The sequence below is a fragment of the Lichenostomus cassidix genome, chromosome 11, assembly GCF_008360975.1.
Source record: "Lichenostomus cassidix isolate B80296 chromosome 11, HeHo_3.0, whole genome shotgun sequence".
Lineage (NCBI taxonomy): Eukaryota > Metazoa > Chordata > Aves > Passeriformes > Meliphagidae > Lichenostomus > Lichenostomus cassidix.
The window spans coordinates 1463482-1483334 of NC_139492.1; the positions used below are offsets into that span (position 1 = coordinate 1463482).

General features: G+C 56.3%; 3 protein-coding genes across 7 annotated transcripts in view; 2 read left to right on the top strand and 1 right to left on the bottom strand.

Moving 5' to 3' along the window:
* GALNS (galactosamine (N-acetyl)-6-sulfatase) overlaps window positions 1–2655 on the top strand; it is a 41151-nt gene extending 38496 nt beyond the window's left edge. For all 3 annotated transcript variants that reach the window (XM_085071356.1, XM_085071357.1, XM_085071360.1), the window contains one exon: window positions 1435–2655. In XM_085071356.1, coding sequence (XP_084927482.1) covers window positions 1435–1521 — 87 coding nt within the window. In that variant the 3' untranslated portion in view covers window positions 1522–2655. The remainder of the gene's footprint in view (window positions 1–1434) is intronic.
* A 6995-nt stretch (window positions 2656–9650) lies between these two features.
* Window positions 9651–13654, top strand: APRT (adenine phosphoribosyltransferase). 2 transcript variants are annotated; one of them, XM_085071371.1, is made up of 6 exons: window positions 9651–9809; window positions 10273–10376; window positions 11281–11414; window positions 11648–11682; window positions 12224–12302; window positions 12551–13654. In XM_085071371.1, exons 1-6 carry the CDS (start codon window positions 9730–9732, stop codon window positions 12578–12580), a joined length of 462 nt encoding a protein of 153 aa, XP_084927497.1. In that variant the 5' UTR covers window positions 9651–9729; the 3' UTR covers window positions 12581–13654. The 2 variants fall into 2 exon arrangements, with proteins under 2 accessions (XP_084927497.1, XP_084927496.1); XM_085071370.1 differs by lacking the exon at window positions 11648–11682.
* Window positions 13655–15138: 1484 nt separating this feature from the next.
* Window positions 15139–19461, bottom strand: CDT1 (chromatin licensing and DNA replication factor 1). 2 transcript variants are annotated; one of them, XM_085071341.1, is made up of 11 exons: window positions 19000–19461; window positions 18552–18716; window positions 18098–18315; window positions 17642–17836; window positions 17387–17532; window positions 16998–17101; window positions 16614–16802; window positions 16215–16349; window positions 15907–16108; window positions 15655–15829; window positions 15139–15354 (listed from the first exon to the last, which is right to left on the bottom strand). In XM_085071341.1, exons 1-10 carry the CDS (start codon window positions 19357–19359, stop codon window positions 15666–15668), a joined length of 1878 nt encoding a protein of 625 aa, XP_084927467.1. In that variant the 5' UTR covers window positions 19360–19461; the 3' UTR covers window positions 15139–15354; window positions 15655–15665. The 2 variants fall into 2 exon arrangements, with proteins under 2 accessions (XP_084927467.1, XP_084927466.1); XM_085071340.1 differs by having other exon boundaries at window positions 15139–15829.
* Window positions 19462–19853: the final 392 nt, after the last annotated feature.

A 19853-nucleotide genomic window follows, 5' to 3' on the forward strand; every position in this document is an offset into this window, starting at 1 on the left:
GCAGCCTCCCCTCCAGAGCTGGGGAGGTGTTTGCAGCCCATCTGTGCTGCAGCCCAGCAGTGTCCAGGGAGCTCCCCGAGCTGCCTCTGCTGGGTTTTCCTGCTCTGGGAGTGTGGGAGAAGCTGTTCCATGCAGCTCGGGGCTGGCCTGCCTCACAGCACACGTGGTGTCCCCAGGGCTCCCAGCACACACCAGCAGCAGCACTGGGACTGTGAGGCTGCAGCACAGACCATTTATTGTTCTCTTTTTTCCAAAGAACAGACATTTCATGTGTTCCTTTGGCCCTCGGTTCCTTCTGCAGAGTGGTCTGAATTTTCCAGCCGTGGTTGTGCATTTTAAACCAGAGGAACAGATTTAGGAAACGGCATTAATTGTTCTGAAAGGCTGTGGAGCCCTCGGTGCAGAGGTGTCTCCACCACAGCTCCCTCTGTGTCTGCTGCTCGGCAGGAATCGCTGGTGTCTCACTGCCATCTGTTGTCAGCTCCATGGAATAAAAACCTGCTCCAGCGGTCCTATTCCTCTTTTCCATAGGAATTTAATTCCAAGGAAATATTAATACTTGCAGGGTGAAAATCAGCAAAACAAAAGGCAAGAGGTCAGAGTTGATCTGGCCTTTCATAGGGGACAGCAGGAATGTCCCATGGATGGACAGATCTGAGAGAGGGAGGGACAGACAGCAAGCACAAGAGATTTCTGAAGGCAAAATGGGAGTTGTTACCTGCCCTTCCCATGACCACAATCCCTAATCCTAAATGGCAAAACCCCAATGAAATTTAAAGAGTTCATTTATTGAAATTCCTTCCTCCATGAATTCCTCTGGAAGGTGAGGTTGGCAGTGGATCTCCTCGCTGGTGTCCTTTCTCTGCTGTACACATTCAGGTAGCTCAAGAAACATGGAAACAAGGAAAACAAATGGTTTTGGTGTGCAGGCACTGGAAGAGGTGCCTCAGGAATGCTCCTGCTCCATCTGCTCATGGATTCATCCATCAAAATTCTCATTAAAATACCAACATTCTTATCTCTCTCACACCCTTGGCCTTCTGCTGCCTTTTGCTTCCTCAAAAAAGCGCCTGGAGAATGGGAACTCTCCTGGAATCCCAGGAAATTTGGGGCTGTCACCAAAACCTCCTGATCTGGTTGCTCTACAGGAGAGAGAGGATGATCAGCAGCATCCCAGCAAACCAGACTGGAGAGGCCAGGAAGGACTGGTGTATCCCAGAAGAGGATTTGTAGCCTTTCCTGCAGCTTTTATTTGACCAGTGTTTGGAGTGGGGAAGTTTATGAGCCCAGAGGCTTCAGCTGCAAGAGGAGTCTCATTTTTCAAGCAGCACATAAAAGTGTCTTTGTGAGGATTATAAAGAGCTGTTGGGGTGAGAGCTTAGCAGATACTTGGTGTGAATCATCGTCCTGTCTGTTTTTGTTTGTTTTTAACAGAATTGGTCCCCTCCAGGCTGTGAGAAGCTTGGGAAGTGCCTGAAAGCGCCAGAGTCTGATCCTAAGAAATGCTCTTGGCCTCACTGATGGCTGCAGCCCTCCAGAGCTACCCAGAGAGCCCAAACCAGCCGGACATCGAGTTTCCAAAGCATGTCTGCTCCTGTTGGCACTCCTGTTTACACAGGAAGGGTGTGATGTGTGCATGATATCATCACTTGCTCTTCCAAAAGGGACACTGTTTATATTCCTCATGCTCAGGGTTTAGCCTCTACTCCTCTCTTCTTCCAGTTGCTTCCCTAAATGGTAACTCCAGGCAGGGTTGTTTCAGCTGTAAAAGCTCTCTGCACAGCCACGACTCTGCCATCAGCTCCAAAAATGCCATGGATCACTCCTGCTCCTTCCAGCCAACCCTTGCTCACTCGGTGCCCCAACAGGAGCCACGGGATGGGTCAGGAAACTCAGAGCTGCCAGAGGGCCCTGCCCAAACTGCCCATGTTTTGTTTGCCTGGGACTTGTTGTTTTAACATTTCATTTCCATTGTGAGCTCTGGACATCAGCTTGTTTTTCCTTTCTCCCTAAATCTGGGAGTTCTGGGTGCAAACGAGGGATCCTTCCTGTTCCCAGCTGAGGGCTTGGAGAACACCCTGACTTCCTTCTGTGTGTAGCTGCAAACATTCCCTAGGTTATGCTGTAAGGAAAGGTGAGGATTGTGTTCAGGTGAATATTGGGTGAGGTTACAGCTCCTGGCAGTGCCTGAAAGGTCTCCAAGGGAGAGGAGAAGGGCCTGGATGTCAGGGTTGGAACTGGGTGATCTTTAAGATCCCTTCCAACCCAAACCATCCCAGGATTCTGTCATCTGATTGTTGGTGCAGGACCTTGTGGGGAGCTGGGGGTCAGGTGTTCATTTCGGGCCTTTCCTTAATTTCCAAAATCCTAAAGCTGTTCCAAGTCACGCTTCTCATCTGCTGCTCTGGGCCCAGCCCAGTGCAGGCTCAGAAATGCCCTTTTCCATCAGCCCTCAACTCTTGACCCTGTTTCCAGCACATGCTCTCTGAGGAATTCTCCTTCTGCAAACTTTCCCCAGCCTGGGCGTTGCTCTCCTTTCTCCAGAGTTCCTGGGAGCACAGAGCCTTTGCCCAATTCCACAGGGCAGATCCCTGCTCTGCCTTGCAGCCTGTTCCACACCCTCCCCTGTCTCTAATAAACCTGTCTTGAGCAAAACCAGCCTCCTCTGGGCCTTCAGGGCAGCAGCTGCAAGGAGCCCTGAGCATGTCTGGGTTCAGAGTGAGAGAAGGGAATTTAGGTCAGATATAAGGAAGGAATTGTTGTCTGTGAGGGTGGGGAGGCCCTGGATCCCTGGAATTATCCAAAGCCAGGTTGGACAGGGCTTGGAGCAATCTGGGATGGTTTTTTCCCACCCAAACCATTCCATGATTCTCCATTTGCTCCAACAGCTCCACTTCCACCCCTCTGGTGTTTTCCACATGCCCTGTCTGTGCTGCTGTGCTGCCTTAGGAAAAATCCAGGTGCTCTGTACCTGGAAACAGCTCAACTTCCTTCCCAAGGCTGCTTGAGAGCTCTGCTTCTGTGCCAACTGCTGTGCTCCTGCCTGCTCTGGGCTCTCAGCTGCTTGTTCCTCCCCTCCCTGTAATCCCAGACACTCCCATTCCCGTGCTTTATCTACCTGTAATCCCCTCCATGGTGATTCCCAGTGTGTGTCTCGTGCAGCTGGATAATCCCATAAAATGGGAATAAGAACAGCACTTGAGTTACCTCTCGCTGTTCCACCTCCCAGAAATCCCAGCCAGCATTTCATGGACCCCTGCACATCTGCAAGTGGCATTTGTTTATAGCCCACATGTCTTAGCTGCTTTAGGATGTTCCTGATTGTCCTTCAACGATATCATGGCATTTCCAGCTCCTCCATAACATTGCTCCTTGTTTAGACACAGCTCAAGGCTTGGGAGATGTGGCCAGCATAGTGGTGAGGAGAGGACTGGGAGGGCTGGGAGGAGCTGTGGGAGACCAGATAAAACCAGTAACTCCACACTGCTGGGGCTGCTCAGCTCTGCTTTAGTGCTTCTCCATGTCCAGGGAAGGGAACAGAGCTGGGAAGGGTCTGGAGTACCAGGAGAGGCTGAGGGAGCTGGGAAAGGAGCTCAGCCTGGAGCAAAGGAGGCTCAGGGGGACCTTGTGGCTCTGCACAGCTGCTGACAGGAGGGGACAGCCAGGGGGACAGGCTGTGCTCCAGGGAACAGGGACAGGAGGAGGATTGTGCCAGGGGAAGGTTAGGTTGAATATTAGGGAATTTTTTTTTAATGGAAATGGTGAAAAGGATTGGCACAGGGCAGTGGTGGAATCCCCATCCCTGGAAGGGTTGAAATCCATGAGGATGTGGCATCAAAGACATGGTTAGAGGTGACCTTGGTGGTGGTGCTGGGCTGAGGGTTGAACTCAATGATCTCAAAGGTCATTTCCAACCTTAATACCTTTGATTCCACAATTCTGTCACCAGAACTGTCAGAGCCCTGCTTTCACTACAAAAATCCCACCAGAGGAGGGAGTCCATGGCTGCAACTCCCTGCAAATCCTGTCAGCCCTCAGATCGTTGTGAGGTAACAACACTTGGTCGATTTTTGTGCTGTTCAGGGAGAATTCCCCCAGGGTCAGAGCTGAGCCCTGGCCTGGCCACACTCCTCAGTCCCCAGCACTTGTTGAACAGCCCTTGGGGAGGCTCTGGTCACCTACTCCCTGTCCCCTGCCTGCTGCTTCCTCCTTTGCTCCTTCCCAGCTGCACTTTGGAATATCCTGCTGTGCCCCTGGAACTTGCTTGGGCAAGTCACCCTGCTCTGAGCAGCCCTGGGCTTTGTCTGCCCTCCCAGCACAGCAAATCCTCATTCCTCCCTGCAGTAATCTCAGGACAAAGATCCTGGAGGTAAACTTGGCGCTAGAAAGCGAGTGAATTCATGGAGTGTCTGTTTAGAAGGAAAGGACACGAAGCAGATAATAAATAATCAGGGTTTAAGGTGACAAAGCTTCTGCTAGAAATTTAAATAAGAATAATGGTTTTACAGCTGGATAATAGGAATTTTAAATCAATGTCTATCCCAAATGTTCCCAGATTTAAATTTGTAAGATGAACTAATGAGGAAAATAAACTAATTTTTCAGAACTGCAGTCTGTGATTTCACCTGTAAGCCAAGGGAGTAACACCTTGCTGTGGGACACTCTCCCAGAGTCACCTCCTGGATCATGGGACTGACGTGGGTTAAAAATAACTTGGTTTGTTTTCCTGGAATTATTTTTGCCACGGATCAATCTCCCAGGGCTGCAGTTCAGAGGCTGGGGGGAAGCAGGGCCAGCACAGGGGTGAGGATGGTCCTGCAGCCCCCAGGACTCACTCAGGGCACAAAGTGACCTCATCTGCCCCTAAAAACCATCCTGAGCTGCTGGCCTGAAGCTTGCCAGTTTGGGAACTGGGGCAGGAGTGGGGCTGGAAGGATTTCCTGCCCACTCAGGGACTTGCAGCAGCCAAACTGCTCTGCTGGTGGCTTCTCTTCTCCAGCTAGGAGACAGAAATGCTGAAGGAATGCTGGAATTAAGGCTGTGATGTTCCTTTCTTTATATTTATTATGCTGAACGCTAAAAGCTTCATATCTTCCTGGGCTAAGAGTCCGAGGAATTTCTTTCTTGCCTTTAATTTCCAATTAGCTGAGCCTCTCAAGCCTCCCTGCTCTGCCCCTGAGGCTCTGTTATCATCCCACCCTCCGTGCCGAGAAGCTTCCGAAATGGATGGAACTAATAATCGTGGAGAAACTCCGGCTGCATTTCCAGGCTCTGGCTGCAAAAGCAGAGCCTTGGCTTCGAATCCTGCAGCGACAAATGGATTATTTCGGTGGCAAATTGGTCCCTGGGGAGCAACAATTTGGGGAGCTGAGCAGTGGAACTGGGAAGCAGCAGATCGATTCCCAACACTTGGAGCTGAGGTTAATGCCCTGCAAACTGCCTTGAGTGCAGCAGTGAAGGATGACATGGCTCTGCCTGTCCAAGGGCAACTCAGGAATGTGGTGTTGAGGGCAAAATGGGGAAGTTTGGGGCAAGGGATGTGAGCAAATCCCATGGATTTGCTGGTAAAATCTGAGGGCTGAGTTTTGGGCAGTGCCAGCGGGGTTTGACTGAAAGAAACGGAGCTAATGGCTCCAAAAAGGAGGTTGTTGGACTTGGGGCACTAGTGGAAGCTGGCAGTTCCCACACCTGCCACCTCGAGCCTTTCCCAAACCTCACTGACAGCACCTCAAAATTCCTGGTTTCACATGAAGGATCTCCTCAAGGTTGGACACTTATTTGCCCCAGTGACAACAGCTTTGAAATAACCATGTGCAAGAATTGCAGCAGCTGAAAAAGGACTTTTGGAAGGTGAGATCTGAACGGGGTGTGTGGGGGAGGAAGGTTTGGGGGTGCTAGGAGAGGATTTTTTGGCTGCAGAGTGCCCAGCAGCCTCTGGAGCACAGCCAGCTGAGAAATCCCTCCCCTTGTCCTCAGCACTGGGAAACTTTACAAACTAAACACATTTTTATTCTCTTAAGAGTTACTTTGCTTGTTCAGCTTCCAAATAACTGTTGTGCAGTTAAAATGGCCTGTTTTCCCTCTCTCTTAGCTGTTAGAATACTTGGAAACCGACTTTTTCCTTTTGTTTTCCAGTAGCATTGGATGTTTTTCTATGTTATCAGAAGGCAGCACTGTGGTGCCCCTTGAATTAAACTGTCAGGTTTTAAGAACAGCTGTAAGGGAAGAACTGAAATCCCATTTTAGGTTCTTTCTTCCTTTGGAAAATGGCTATTTTAAACACCAAGCCTCCATTTGCCTGTTTTCTTTATATCCCCTTCCACCGTTGCAAGTTTTGTTGTTGCTTGAAGTCGAGTTCGGATTATATAAATCCCAAATAAAGGTGGATCCGTAGCCAGGAGCTTGTGGTCTTTTAGGAGGGAGAAAAAAAAACCTCTGCCTTGCAGCTTCTGGAGAGAGGCAATCTGGCAGTTCTTCAGGCCTTTGTCCCTCTTGGAGTCACTTAACACCCTCTGGGTGATAGGAGGTTGGTAGCACAATTCCCAGCTGAAAGGGAGAGCAGATAAAAGCCAGCAGCGAGGAATTCGTGCCAAATCCATTAGTTCTGGATCAGACACAAAACCCAGGCTGGCCAGAGGAGAGAGAGGAGTTTTGTGCTTTCTCCTGATCCAACCTGCTGCAGCTTGGGCTCTGTGGGCAGCAGAGCTGGATCATGACATTTTCCCTCTTTTTGGGGGACAAAACCAGCTCTGAGGCTTCTATCCCGAGCCCAGGGATCTGGCTGGGGAGCTGCATTCTTCTGGTGTTGAAATAAGATATTTCAAATTTGGTTAGTTGTTTTTTTTGGTTTTTTTTAAAGGGTTTAAAGTGCATGTGTTTCCTCAGCTGAAATTGAAACGAAACGTTCCAGTGGATTTGCAGGGAAATTTTTGTGCTGGTTTTCCCCTCGTGGAAGTGGGATGTTGAAATTTGGGGCATTTTGTTCCACTTCACACTGAAGTTTTAAAATCCTGAATGGAACAGAAACTTCCAGACTCAGTGCAGCTCTTTAATTGCCTGGTTAAGCTGATTAGAGTTACTTCCCAAGCTTTTATATTCCCACTTTCTGTGTTCCCTGGCTAATGACATCTCTCCTCTCAGGATCTCAAAGCACTTTTAAATCACTGATGGCCTCAGTGTCCAGAAAAGTGGCAAAACTAGAGTCTCCTGGGGGAATTGAGATTCCAGGTGGTGATTCCTTTGCCAGGCACAGATCAGCCCTGAAGCTCTCCGAGCCACAGGCGGATGTGCAGTCACCTCCCGGGTGATATTCCAGAGCTCTTTGACATCACATTTGGAAAGGGGTGCTAGGAAAGTTCTTTGCAGATGGAAATTGCAGTAGGAGTCAGCAGTGTTGTTTGAAAGGTTGAACAATCCCAGGGAAAACTGATTTCCTTTGGGTTGTCACAAGCTGGTCTGTGCTGGTAGGTGCAGTTGGAATCCTTTGAGATGGGGAATAAATCAGGAGTTCTGACAAATCTCAGGGATGTTGCCTTTTAACCATGATTTCTGGCAGCTGAGTCACTGGAAGCCAAATTTGGTGTGACCTCTGTGCCCTTCCTGGCAGAACTGCTGGTGGCAGATCGATCCCACATCCCAGAAGGAGATCCCTGGCTGTGGGATGGAGCAGTGGGAACACTCAGCAGCTCATCCTAGTGAAAGCTGCTGGTTTGCCATGGATGAGGGACCTGGGAGCCTCGCTCAGCCTCGAGGAAAATGTGGTGGAGTCTCCTGCTAGAAAGGGTGGGACTGTGGGATGATTCCCAAACAAGACTGGGGTGACACAGACCCCCCATTCCATCTCCTCTGTTAGTGAAAGGCAGAAGCAGAGCTGCCTGACAGGCTGAAAAGAGCCTTTTTCCCGGGAAATAAGCTCCTGCTTATTTATTTCCATGAGTAGGCAGATAGATTCCATCAGCAATTCCATCTGCCAGGAAGAAGAGGAGTTGCTGGAATAGCTCATTGTCCAGCCTTGTGGTTGTAAGGTCACAAGAGAAACCCGTCCAGCTCATCCCGGGGAGTGAGAGGCTGCAGAGCTCTGGTTCCTCCACGGGAAGGCTGTGTCCTTCCTCCGGGTTTGCTTCCCTGGAACAGCTGCCCGAGAAGATTTTTCTGGTGCCAAAGAGATCATCTGAGTTTGGGGAAAATCTTAGTTTGTGAGGGAAAGATCATGAAGGGAGCACGGGCTGTGTCTGGCAGCAGAGAACTTACCAGGAGTTGGGATTGTTCAGCCTGGGGAAGAGAAGGTTCCAGGGGGATCTTAGAGCTCCTTCCAGGGTCTAAAGGAGCTCCAGGAGAGCTGGACAGGGAGTTGGAACAAGGACCAGGATAAAGGGGAATGGCCTCCCCAGAGGGCAGGGTTAGATGGGATAGAGGGAAGAAATCTTCCACCTGGCACAGGGTGTCCAGAGAAGCTGTGATGCCCCTGGATCCCTGGAAGTGTCCCAGGCCAGGTTGGACAGGGCTTGGAGCAGCCTGGGACAGTGGAAGGTGTCCCTGCCATGGCAGGGGCTCTCCAGAGGGTGTGGGAGGAAGTTTTCCCATCTCAGCTCTCAGCAGCAAACACTGAGCTCAGCCAGGGGTGTTACAGGCTCAAACTGCTTCTGCTTTCTGCAGCGAGCCGTGCCTGGATGGGCTTGGAGCAGATCCAAGGTTTGTTTGCTAATGGAAGAGGAGATCTGAACTCATTCAGTGGATTTTTCATGGCCAAATGACATTGACCACTGGGAGATAGGAGCTGTGGGATCTCCCTGTCCTGCCCAGGACCTGGTGACACCAGGAGCTGTTGGTGCAGGACCCAGGGCTGTGTTATTGTCCCTCATGGGTGTCATCCCAACCACCACTTTAAGCAGCACAGAGTAATTCCGGGAGTTCACACGAGGTGACAAGGGGTGGAAAAGCAGGAAACAACAAAGTCCTGAGGAGCTTGCTGGGCAGGGGAGGGGCTGGAAGTGGAACCCCCAGGCGTGGGGCTCCTTTCTGGGGCTGTGGCCAGGCTGGGGCCAGGGAGGCTCCCAGGGCTCTGTGCCCTGGGGAAATCAGCTCCTCATGGAGCAGGTGCCTGAGCACTTCGGAGGGGAGCCTGGGGCTGCAGCCATGGCAGTGCCAGGGCTCCATGTGCCTGGGAATAGCAGCTCCATGCACTGCGGGATCAGAGCTCCACACACACGGGAATTTGGGCTCTGTGCGTGGCGTGTCAGAGCTCCAAGCACCGGGGAGTCAGAGCTCCACATCCCGGGGGTATCGATGTCTCATGTCCTGGGGTACCAGACCTCCGTGCACTGGGGCAGTCAGGGCTCTGTGCATCGGGATACCAGAGCTCCGCGTGCCCGGGGGGATAAAGCTCCATGTGGAGCTCCAAATACCAGGGCGACTGGGGCTCCAGTGCCCCAGGGTACCGGAGCTCCACATCCCGGGGTACCGGAGCTGCACATCCCGGGGTACCGGAGCTCCCCACCGTGGGTTACCGGAGCTCCACGCACCGGGGGCACTGATGCTCCTCACCCCGGAATACCACACCTCCATGTCCCAACGGCACTGATGCTCCTCGCCCCGAGGTACCGGCGCTCCACGCCGCGGTACTCGCCCCCCGTGCCCGCCCCGGGGCAGGCGGAGCCGCCGCCGCCCCCGCCCCCTTCCCGCCCGCCCGGCAGTGCCGGAGCTGCGGCGGCTGCGCACGGCGGGGCCGCCATGAGCGACGAGCGGCTGCGGACCGTGCGGGATCGTGTCCGGCCCTTCCCGGACTTCCCGGAGCCCGGCGTGCTGTTCCGGTGCGGCCGGGGTGGGCACCGGGACTGGGATCGGGGTGGGGATGGGACGGGGACGGGATGGAGATGGGGACGGGGATGAGGATGGGGATGAGGACGGAACGGGGATGGGGACGGGGATAGACCGGGAATGGGACCAGGATGAGGGCCGGGGATGGGGCCGGAAACGGAACCGGGACCGGGGATGAGGATGGGAATGGGACCGGGACCAGAGATGGGAGAGAACCACGACCAGGGATGGAACCAGGCATGGGGATGGGAATGGGACCGGGGATGGAGACGGGGATGGAGCCCGGGCTGGAACTGCGGGGCTGGAGCCAGGCCGAGCACTCGCTGCCAGCTGCTGTCGCCACTGGCCATCCCTGCCCCTGGCAGCACCAGGCAGGAGCTTTCCCTGGGCTCAGGAGCTCCGCGTTTCCCGAGCAACCCCCGCAGGTCCCTCACTCGCTGCCCTCCCTCATTGCAGCGATATCAGCCCCTTGCTGAAGGATCCCGTGGCGTTCAGGACTTTGATTGATCTCCTGGAGGAACATTTGAGGGCATCTTTCCCCAAAATCGACTTCATCGCGGGTGAGTGTTGGTTGGACATCCCCGCGGCCAGGGCGGAGCAGTGTGTCCTGGGTGGGAGGTGCGGGGTGACCCTTTGGAATGTCGTAGCCCTTGTACATGAAAATCACCCCAACATTGGCCTCTGTCATGTGGTGACACCAGGACAGCTTATACCCTTCACCTGCTCCTGTAATTTCCTGAAATACTGGTTGGGCTGTGGTTGGTGTCCTCTACACTTCAGTGCCTGTTGGGTAATTCCTTGTTAAAGAAGAGGGAGAACACAAAGGTCCTGCTCAGTCAGACCCTGTCCCAGCTTGTTTTCCTCAGGGAGCTTTTCCTGAGGAGCAGCCTTGGAGGTGTTCAGCTGGCACAGTGCTGGGGCTGAGCCACAGCCCAGGGGTCAAGGAGCACTGACCAACCTGGCCAGGTGTCTTGTGATAAGGGAAGTCTGTGCCCAGACGTGCAAAGTCCCAGCGGTGTGGCTGAACTGATACCAGGGCTCTGCTGGGTTTATCTCTGAGGAGAATAGTCACAGGGCTCTTGGGGCCAAGCAGCAGCACAGCTCAGTGAGACCAGGACTCTGGGCTGTGCTTTCAACCCTCAGAGTGACTTTGAGAGCAAATTGCTTTTAGGGTTCCCCTGAATGGGAGGATAAAATGGTCATGGCAGACTCCAATCTGAGGGATGGGACAAGAGGAAAACGCCTCAAGTTGCATCAGGAGGGGTTTAGGTTGGATGTTAGGGAAAATTAATTCACTGGGAGGATGATCAGGTATGGGAACATTGGAGTCACCATTCCAAAAGTGTGTGGATGTGGCACTTGGGGACATGGCTCGTGGCTGTGCTGGGGAATGGCTGGACTGGATGGTCTCAGAGGCTTTTCCAAGGTGAAAGATTCCATGATTCCTGTGCTCTGCTCCACCAGGCCTGGACTCCCGTGGGTTCCTCATTGGGCCTCCTCTGGCACAGAGGTTTGGGATTGGCTTTGTTCCCATACGGAAAAAGGGGAAACTTCCTGGTCCCACTGAGTCTGTGTCCTACACCCTGGAGTATGGCAAGGTAACTCCTGGGGGGAGCAGGGGGGCTGGGGGGCTGAAACCAGTGGGGATGGTGGTTCCACACTGGGTTCTGATGCCATGGACAGCCTGGCACAGCACAACCCTCAGGAATGGCCCCGAGCCATGGTCACTCCATTTGTGCCCGTGGGTGATGGCTGGTGCTGTGCTGTGATTTTTTGGAGGGGGTTGGTGCTCAGGCTCGGTGCTAAATGGCTTTCTTTGGCTTGAATTCAGGGGCATGACCACGGAGAGTGTTTCCCACTCTGGCAGTGAGTGCTGTAAGTCAGAGCCTTCCCACACGGCTTCCCCACATCCTGCCCTGTAACCCCATGGCTGCTCCCAGGATTGAGCCTAAAACTGCTACTCCCACTAGGAACTAACAGCAGCAGAACCCCCAAAGCCAGGCCTAAGCCATGAGGATTGTTTGGGCCAACCCCAGCATGGGACAGGCTTATGTGACACATCCTAACAGGTGCCACTTTGGATCTGCCTCCAGCCAGAGCTCCCCAGTGCATGACAGGAGATTTCCCTCCCTGGAGAGCTGCTCTGGGATAAAATTCCACCATAACTCCCATGGTGAAAGTTCAGGATCTTTGCCTGCCAGAGGGTTGGCCCAGCAGTCCCCTCCCTGCTCTGTATTTCCGTGGTGCTCCCCTGTAGCTGCAATCTGGGGGGTTTTGGGATTTTAGGTGCTGAGTGTTGAGGCTGATGTCACTGAGGACTTGTCTGTGTTCCAGCATGAGCCAGCAGCCCGTGAGGGGTTTCTCTCCAAGGCCAGACTCAAAGGAAGCTGCTCTTTGCTCCCTGCAGGCTGAACTGGAAATCCAGAGTGATGCTGTGGAGGCAGGACAGAAGGTGGTCATTGTGGATGACTTGCTGGCAACTGGAGGTGAGGAAATCCCGTGTGACACGTTCCTGTCATGGTTGGGTTGGATAAATCCCACCCAGTGCCACCCTCTGCCATGAGCAGGGACACCTCCCACTGTCTCAGACTGCTCCAAGCCCTGTCCAGCCTGGCCTTGGGCACTTCCAGGGGTATCCAGAGCCCTCTGGTATCCACAGCCTGTTGACAGCAGCAGGGGTGGCTGTGGGGCTGGAGCTGCCCCAGAGTGAGGATGTTTCTGCTCCTCTCCACAGGCACCATGCGCGCAGCCTGTGAGCTGCTGAAGAGGCTGAAGGCTGAAATCCTGGAGTGCCTCGTGATCATAGAGTTAAAATCCCTGAAAGGGTCAGAAAAGCTGAATTCCATCCCTTTCTACTCCTTGCTGCAGTATGACTGAGGAGGAGCAGGGAGAAGGGAGAGCGCTGGGAACAAATCTGGGGCTTTGTTCAGTGACTCTGGGTGTCACAAGGGGGTGGGCAAGGGGGTTAAACACACAGCTTTGAGCATGGCCAGATGCTCTTCAGTCCTAAATCCTAAATTTCCCAAGTGCTGTGGTGGGTGTAATGATCCCTTTTGGAGTTCATCCTTTTGGGAAGAAGGAACAGCCTGATTGTTTGGCAGGGATGGAGACCGAGATGAATTTTCACTGAATCTGTAGTTTTTTGGAGACCAAAGTGACAACATTGCTGCTGAGGCAGGAGAGCTCTGACAGGCCACCAGCACACCCTGAGCTGTGCCTGTTAGCCTCCAAGGAACCTGCTAAAAATTCCCAAAGAAACAGTTAATGGGCAAAAAGCAATTCTTTCCCTAAGGGATAAATGCTGCTGTATTCGACCTCAGGGGATGGTCTGGTTGCTCTGTGTCACTCACAGAGGAAGTTGCTCTTCCATCAGGGCTGTGCTTGTTGAGGAGAATGAAGTGCCTGCTGTGTCCTGAAATCAGGATGGTGCTGGTGTGGATGAGCTCAGTCGCTGCTTTCCTTCCCTGGACACCACAGGCACCTCTTGTTCAGCTCAAATTCCTCATCTCCTGCACCACATCCCTCTCCCTGTGCTGCTGCTTTCCCCCTGCTCTGGTGGTTTGAGGATGTTGAAAGGCTGCTGGCAGTTCAGAGCCTGCTCTGGGTGGGAGTTTGGTGTCAGGTGAGGCCACAGGAAAGGTGTTCAGTGGTCCTAGGTGTGGGATGGATGATGGGGGTTTGGAGACGCTTCCTCCAGCACGGTTCAGTTTGGTCACAGCTAAATCCCTGTGTGCCAAAACTTCCACAAGCCTGAGAACATCAGGGACTGTGTCCCTAGCCCAGCAGGGACTGGACTCACGGGTAAAATAAATATTGACTTGTTTTTATGATTTCTAAACCGTCTCAGAGCAGTTCTTGCAGTAGCTGGAGCTGTTAATGACCCACGGGAGTGTCTCCCTCCAGCCCTGGCTGCTCAGTGGAGCAGGGCTGTGGTGTGAGCTCTCCCTCATCCCCCAAATGCTTGGAATTGTTTCCTAGGGAGCATCCAGGTACCTTTTGTCTATACCTTGCACCAGCCTCTGGCTGGAGTGGGGTGCACCAACCCCCCCAGCACTTGGGGCCACCTCCCACCCAGCCCTTCCCCTGCTAAGGACTATTCCATTTATCTTTATCCCCATTTCCTGAAAAGCCTCTTCGGTGCTGCTCGGTTTACTGAGGAGCAGCATTCCCTGAGGATCAGCTGCCCCAGGGAGCCAAGGCATGCAGCACCTCAGAGCTGGCACCAGCACAGGGTCGCTGCTGTGGGGAAGAAGGGAAAAAGCAGTTCCACCCCGAAGAGCCATGGAAAGCAGCTGTGTGCCAGGGAAGCAGCGTCAGCCCTGCCAGTGCCAGCAGGTGACATCAGGGAACGTGGGGACGATGCCTTGGCCCTGGCTGGGCTGCCAGCAGCCCCTGATGTCATTTGCTTGGAGAGAGGAGGCTGTGCAGGGGCAGCTTCCAGGTGGGAGAAGGGTTTTGTATGAGGAGCAGAACGGGAGCTTGCTGGGAGCTCTCCTGGGATGGGAGTGTGGCTGCCAGGCTGCTGATTCCAGCTCCTTTCCAATCCTGCTCCTGGAATCCAGCTCCTGTCCCCCACGGTGAGGTCCCTGAGAGCCCAGCCTGCCCCAAGAGCCCCCAACCCCACACCCAGCCCTGCACAGCCCTCCAGCCCCTGGGCTGGGATTAATCCCTTCCCCTCCTCCCTGGAAACGGGGCAAGCTCCTGCCAGCAGTGCAGAGCTCTGGGCTGCACATGGCCAGCACGGGCCTGGAGGAGGAGGAAGAGGAGGAGGAAGGCCTCTGGCTCCCTCGGGAATTGCTGTGGGATCTCTGGCACTGCCAGGCTCCAGCCCAGCACTTCAGGTGGGGAATGAGCCCAGGAGCAGCAATGGTGTGAAGGGGTGAGGGAGTCCCCTGTCCCTGCAAGTCCCCAGCTGCAGGCAGCCCAGTGTGGCTCGGGAAGCAGCAGGAGGTGTGTGTGACATGCCCTGGGCAGCTGCCACTCCTCCCTGTGCCCACACTGCCCCGAGCCGGGCACGGGGCCAGCCCAGCACCTCTGCAGCCACCCTCACCTTTTGTCCCTCTTCCCAAACCCCTCCAGCCGAGTGACCATGGCTGTCCCATGGGGGAAAAAGCCCTCCAGACCCCTGTCAGCCCTGCCTGCCCCTGTCCCTGCAGGAGCTGCTCCCCCATCCCCATTTACAAAAGCTGCATTCAGCTCCCTGCAAACCCACGCTCACTTTTTCCAGTCAGCCTTTCCCCAGGAGCTGGATGAGGACCCAGCCCTTCCCGGCGCCAATTGCCATGGAGAACCACGAGACAGGCAGCGAGGAAGAGCACTGGGTTAACACAAGTCAACTATATTTAAAACATTTAATACAAATATGTTTTGACAAGTCCTGGAGTTGTTTCCAGCGGGGACTGGAAGATGCGTTTTCCCTCCCTTAAAAACAGAACGAGGCCCGGAGCTCCAAAAACATCCATGTGTGACTTTTTCTCTCACTCCTTCCCGCCTGTCACCCTCTCAGCCTGCCCCGTCCTGCCTTCACCCCACCAGGACCTGTTCATGGAAAAAACCTCAAAATGGAACCTTCAGGAGAACCCCCATGCATTGAAACTTCAGGAGAACGCAGGAAAGGAGAGGAAGAGGTTCTTTCATCATCACCCCAGGACACAGAACTGCTCAGGGACTAGGGGATCTAAAATCCTCACAGCTCCCACTACAGGAATTCATTAAATTAAGGCATTTTGCCCTTCCTCAGGCAGCCCTGAGGATGAGCCTCCCACCAGCCCACCCAGAACCCGGAGAGCTGGCAGGATTTGCTACATTCGGAAGACATTGCACAGAGAAAACATCAACCCCTGAAGAGCTCAGAGGGCTCCAGCCTCCTTGGCCGCCTTGTTGAGCCTCTCGGTGACCAGGCCCAGGTCCTTCTCCTTGTCCAGCTTGACGTAGGTGTCCGTCCTGAGGGCGTGGATGCCCACCCAGTCGGGCAGCAGCTCCGCGAAAAGCCGCACATGCTTCTCCATCTCACCTGCAGCAGGGAGCACCGGGATCAGACCTCACACCTCCCCGCAGCCCCCTCCTCCCAGAGACCCCCGGAATTCCTACCGGGCGCCACGAGCTCGGGGCAGCTGTCGGCCAGGCGGGCGCAGAGCAGCTCCATGCTGAGCGCTGGTTTCTTCTCGGCCACGAAGACGCTGCGCAGGACTCGCGCCATGGCCGGCAGCCTGGCCAGCAGCGCCGCCCGCTCCTCCTGCCGCGCGTCCCGCGTCAGCAGCGCCTGCAGCCGCCGCGCCTCCTTCGCCCGGATCTGCGGGACACGGGGCAAGGGGTGAGGGCAGGGAGCACCCCCAGCCCTGAGGGGTGGGGAGTGGACAGGCAGCACCCCCGTGATGGAGGCAGGACAGGGGACTCACCCTGTCCAGCAGCCCCTGGGACACCCCTTTGAGCGCGCTGGAGGTGCTGGCAGGGGTTGGGGCTTTGGAAGGAGCCGGTTCCTCCGTGCTGGCTTCAGCCGTTCTTAAGGCCAGGTTGGCAAGAGCTTTTTCCATCTGCTCATGTGGAAGAAAGAGGAGGAGTTGGGTTACAGTTCAGGCTGGAGGAAGGAGAAGTTTCCCCTCTGCCGCCCCCGCTGTCACCCGGCAGGCCAGTGATTCCATCCCAGTGATCCCAGCCCATCCTGCCTGCACGGAGGAGTTTGGGGAGCTTCATGGAACTATGGGACGGTCTGGGTGGGAAGGGACCTGAAAACTCTCATTTGTGCAGGGACACCTTCCACTACCCCAGGCTGCTCCAAGCCCCCAGCCCTGCCTCACCTTGGGGCTCAGCAGCCCCCGGGCTGTGCTCAGCACCTCCTGCGCCGTGCTCAGCCTGTCCTCCTGCGGTGGCCGCGGCAGCTCCGCGGGGCTGATGTCCGGCACCTCGTCCACGTTGAAGCGGGGGTGCCACCGGGTTAGCTTCTCCTCTGGCACCACCATGGGAGGGCTGAGGGCAGCCAGGAATGCCTGGAGAGGGGAAAGAGCTGTGTCATGGCACCAGGAATGGGGGAGGAAGCCACTGCGCTGTGCTCCCAGCACGGCTTGGTGACACAGGGAGCAAATTCACAACTTATCTCCAAGAGCAACCTGTGTCCTTCAGCCTGGATGGCACCCTGCTCCTAATGACAATCCCAGAGCCCCAGAACAGCGGGAGCACCTCACCTTGTGGTGCTGCCTGACGATGTTCACCAGGTTGCGGTGGAATTCCCTCCGGCGCTCCAGCAGCCGTGATGCTGACAGGTGTGGGCGTCCATCCACCTTCTCCTCTGCAGGGAGGGACACCAGTGTCACCCACGGCACTCCAGAGAGGCCCCAAACCTCAGGAGCCTCGGGAAGGATGGGATCAGAGCCCTGCCAGAGTCACTGGCCAGCCATCCTCCCTCTTGGCCCAAACCTATTTCCCACTTCCAACATGCTCAGGCTCCATTTCATGGACCAAGCAGAGAGCATCCCCATGGATTCAGGGATCAGCTAGGACTGAGCGTACCCCAGCTCTTGGAGACCCCAAAACTCCATACCTCAACTCCTGGGCACCCCAGAGCTGTCCATACCTTCCCCCAGCACTGGCTCCAGTGTCAGCTGATACTCAGACTTCTTCCCAGAACTGCTGAAGGTGGGGACGTTCTTCTCCTGGCGCAGCTGGTACGAGCTGGGATACACAGCCTTGATCTGCCCCAAGTGCCGCTCCTCGAACTGCCTGTGACAGCACCAGAGAGGTTGGGGACCCCCAGAGTCACCAGCCCCGGCAGCTTCAGCTGAAACCCCAAAACAGGCTACTGGGACCCCAAAACGGGTCACCCACTCACCTGCGCATCATGTCCTGCACGCCCTGCTTGACCTTGGCGAAGGTGACGGTCTCGGAGCGGTTGAAGAGCATCCCGGTGATGGTGTCCACGCTGCGGAACATCTCTGCCAGCACCCGGAACTTGTAGGGCAGCGTGAGCCCCGGGGGAAGGTCCTGAGCCAGGGTGTGGAACCGCTGGTACGCTGGGAGCTTCTCGCTGCAGGAAAGGATGGGGTCAGAGAATGCCTTGGATGGACACTGGCCAGGAGCTGTGTGCCCAGCCCAGATGGTGGGAGCCACCTCTAACCCCCATCCCAAACCTTCTCTGAGCAGGTATTGGGGTCACATCACCTGGTGACATTGGTGTCCCAATGCTCAGAGTCCTCACACCCCCTCACAGGGTGGGAAGACCCCCACAAAAGCAGGACTGTGGCGGCTGCTGGGAGCCCCTCAAATCCCTCCTGCAGCTGCTCCTCACCTGGTCTCTCCTGCAGGAGCTGTCACCCCGCTGTCCCTGCATGGCTGTGCTCCTGCTGTGGCTTCCCTCGCCGCTCTCCTCTGCCGGACCCGCAGCTCCAGCTCCCGCACCCGCTCCAGGCGGCTCCGCAGCTCCGTGCTGCTACCGCTGGGGACACAGGGAACCTGGCCCAGCACCTTCATCCTCTGCAGGCGGCCCTGCAGCTCGGCCACGTCCTCCTGGGCACCGAGGGGACACAGGGTCAGAGAGGGACACGCAGCACCAAAGCCACCCACACCGGGAGCACGGCTGGGATCACCACGGTTGGGATCACCACGGTTGGGATCACCACGGCTGGGATCACCACGGCTGGGATCAGCACGGCTGGGATCAGCACGGCTGGGATCAGCACGGCTGGGATCAGCACGGCTGGGATAGCACGGCTGGGATCAGCACGGCTGGGATCGGCACGTACCCGCTGCAGGCGCCTGGCTGTCCCCGGGGTGGCTGTGCCAGGCTGTGTCCCCGTGTCCTGCTCACGGCTGGGGGAGCCGCTGGTGTTGGCCGGGGGGGACACTGCCAGGTCCCGGGAGAGGGGAGTCGGGGGTCGAGGAGTGGCTAGAGGCGAGGAGCTGGTGGCCTGCGAGAGAGAGGAGAGTTAGGGTGCAGGAGATCCACCCGCCCGGATCCCTTCCCCTGTGCCCCCCAAAGCCTTGCCCTGGGAGGGGGAGACATAGCGGGTCTGCAATAGGGGCAGAGGGGCTGAAGGGGGCAAGTTCTAGAGGTCCTGCATTGGAGAAAGGGGTGGAACACTTGCGGAGGCTGTTGTTTTATGGTTCCACACCCTCACGTTCACCCCCCACCCCTCATCCTCCCCCATCCCAGCTCAGGGCCGCAGGAAGTTCCCATCACCATCTCCCTACCGCTCCCGGCGACCCCTGCTCCGCAGCCCGGGCCAGCTCCAGCCTCTTCCGCGCCGACTTCCCGCTCGGTTCCCCGAGCCGAGCCCCGACCGGCGACTCCGTTTCCATCTCCCGGCGGCTCCGCTTCCTGCCCGCCAGGCCTCGCAGCGCCGGGGAGCCCCCGCGGGCCGGGGTGCGCGGTGAGCCGGGCAGCGGCGGCGAGAGGACGCTGAGCCCCGCCGGGGCACCATCCTCCTCCTCCCGCTGCACCGGGGCACCGGCGAGGGTGGCCTTGGGCCGGCGGCCGCCGCTGCGCTTGGCCGGGGCTCCGGTGGTCGCTTTCGTCTGGCCGAAGAAATCGGTGAGGCGGAGCTGGGCCATGGCCGCGGTGCCGATCCCGATCCCGGTGCCGATCCCGGTGATCCCGGTGCCGATCCCGGTCCCGGGGACACGTGGGGCTGGCCCCGCGCGCTTCTCTCTTGGCGGGAGCCCGCGCGCCGAAACCCCGCCCACCGGGGGCGGAGATTGGTCACGTGAGACGGAATTGGCGCCACTCGGCTCTTAAAGGCGCCGCGTCCCTCGGAGCGGTGCGGCACGTGGGGGGTCCGGGGCAGCTCCGGTTCGGTTCGGTTCGGTTCGGTTCGGTTCGGTTCGGTTCGGTTTGTCACCCCTGGGTCAAGGAGTGGCTGACGCGCTATGGGCACGGATGGAGGTTGCCCACTCTGGCTGCTGCCGGGGCACCGTCAGCAGGGGGACAGTGGGGGTTGAGCAGGGAAAAAGGAGGAAAGTGACACCTGGAATGGTGCTGGTGGTGACTTCTTCCATCTGCTCTCCCTAGTGCACCTGGGGGGCAAGCCCTGCCCAACTTCCATCGA

Coding starts and splice junctions, on each gene's coding strand:
- APRT (XM_085071370.1), top strand. CDS start 9,730: ATGAGCGACGAGCGGCTGCGGACCGTGCGGGATCGTGTCCGGCCCTTC. Junction 10,377..11,280: donor CAAAATCGACTTCATCGCGG/GTGAGTGTTGGT, acceptor CTGCTCCACCAG/GCCTGGACTCCCGTGGGTTC. Junction 12,303..12,550: donor TGACTTGCTGGCAACTGGAG/GTGAGGAAATCC, acceptor TCCTCTCCACAG/GCACCATGCGCGCAGCCTGT.
- CDT1 (XM_085071341.1), bottom strand. CDS start 19,359: ATGGCCCAGCTCCGCCTCACCGATTTCTTCGGCCAGACGAAAGCGACC. Junction 17,837..18,097: donor GCTCCTGCAGGAGAGACCAG/GTGAGGAGCAGC, acceptor CCTTTCCTGCAG/CGAGAAGCTCCCAGCGTACC. Junction 16,803..16,997: donor TCGTCAGGCAGCACCACAAG/GTGAGGTGCTCC, acceptor TCCCCTCTCCAG/GCATTCCTGGCTGCCCTCAG.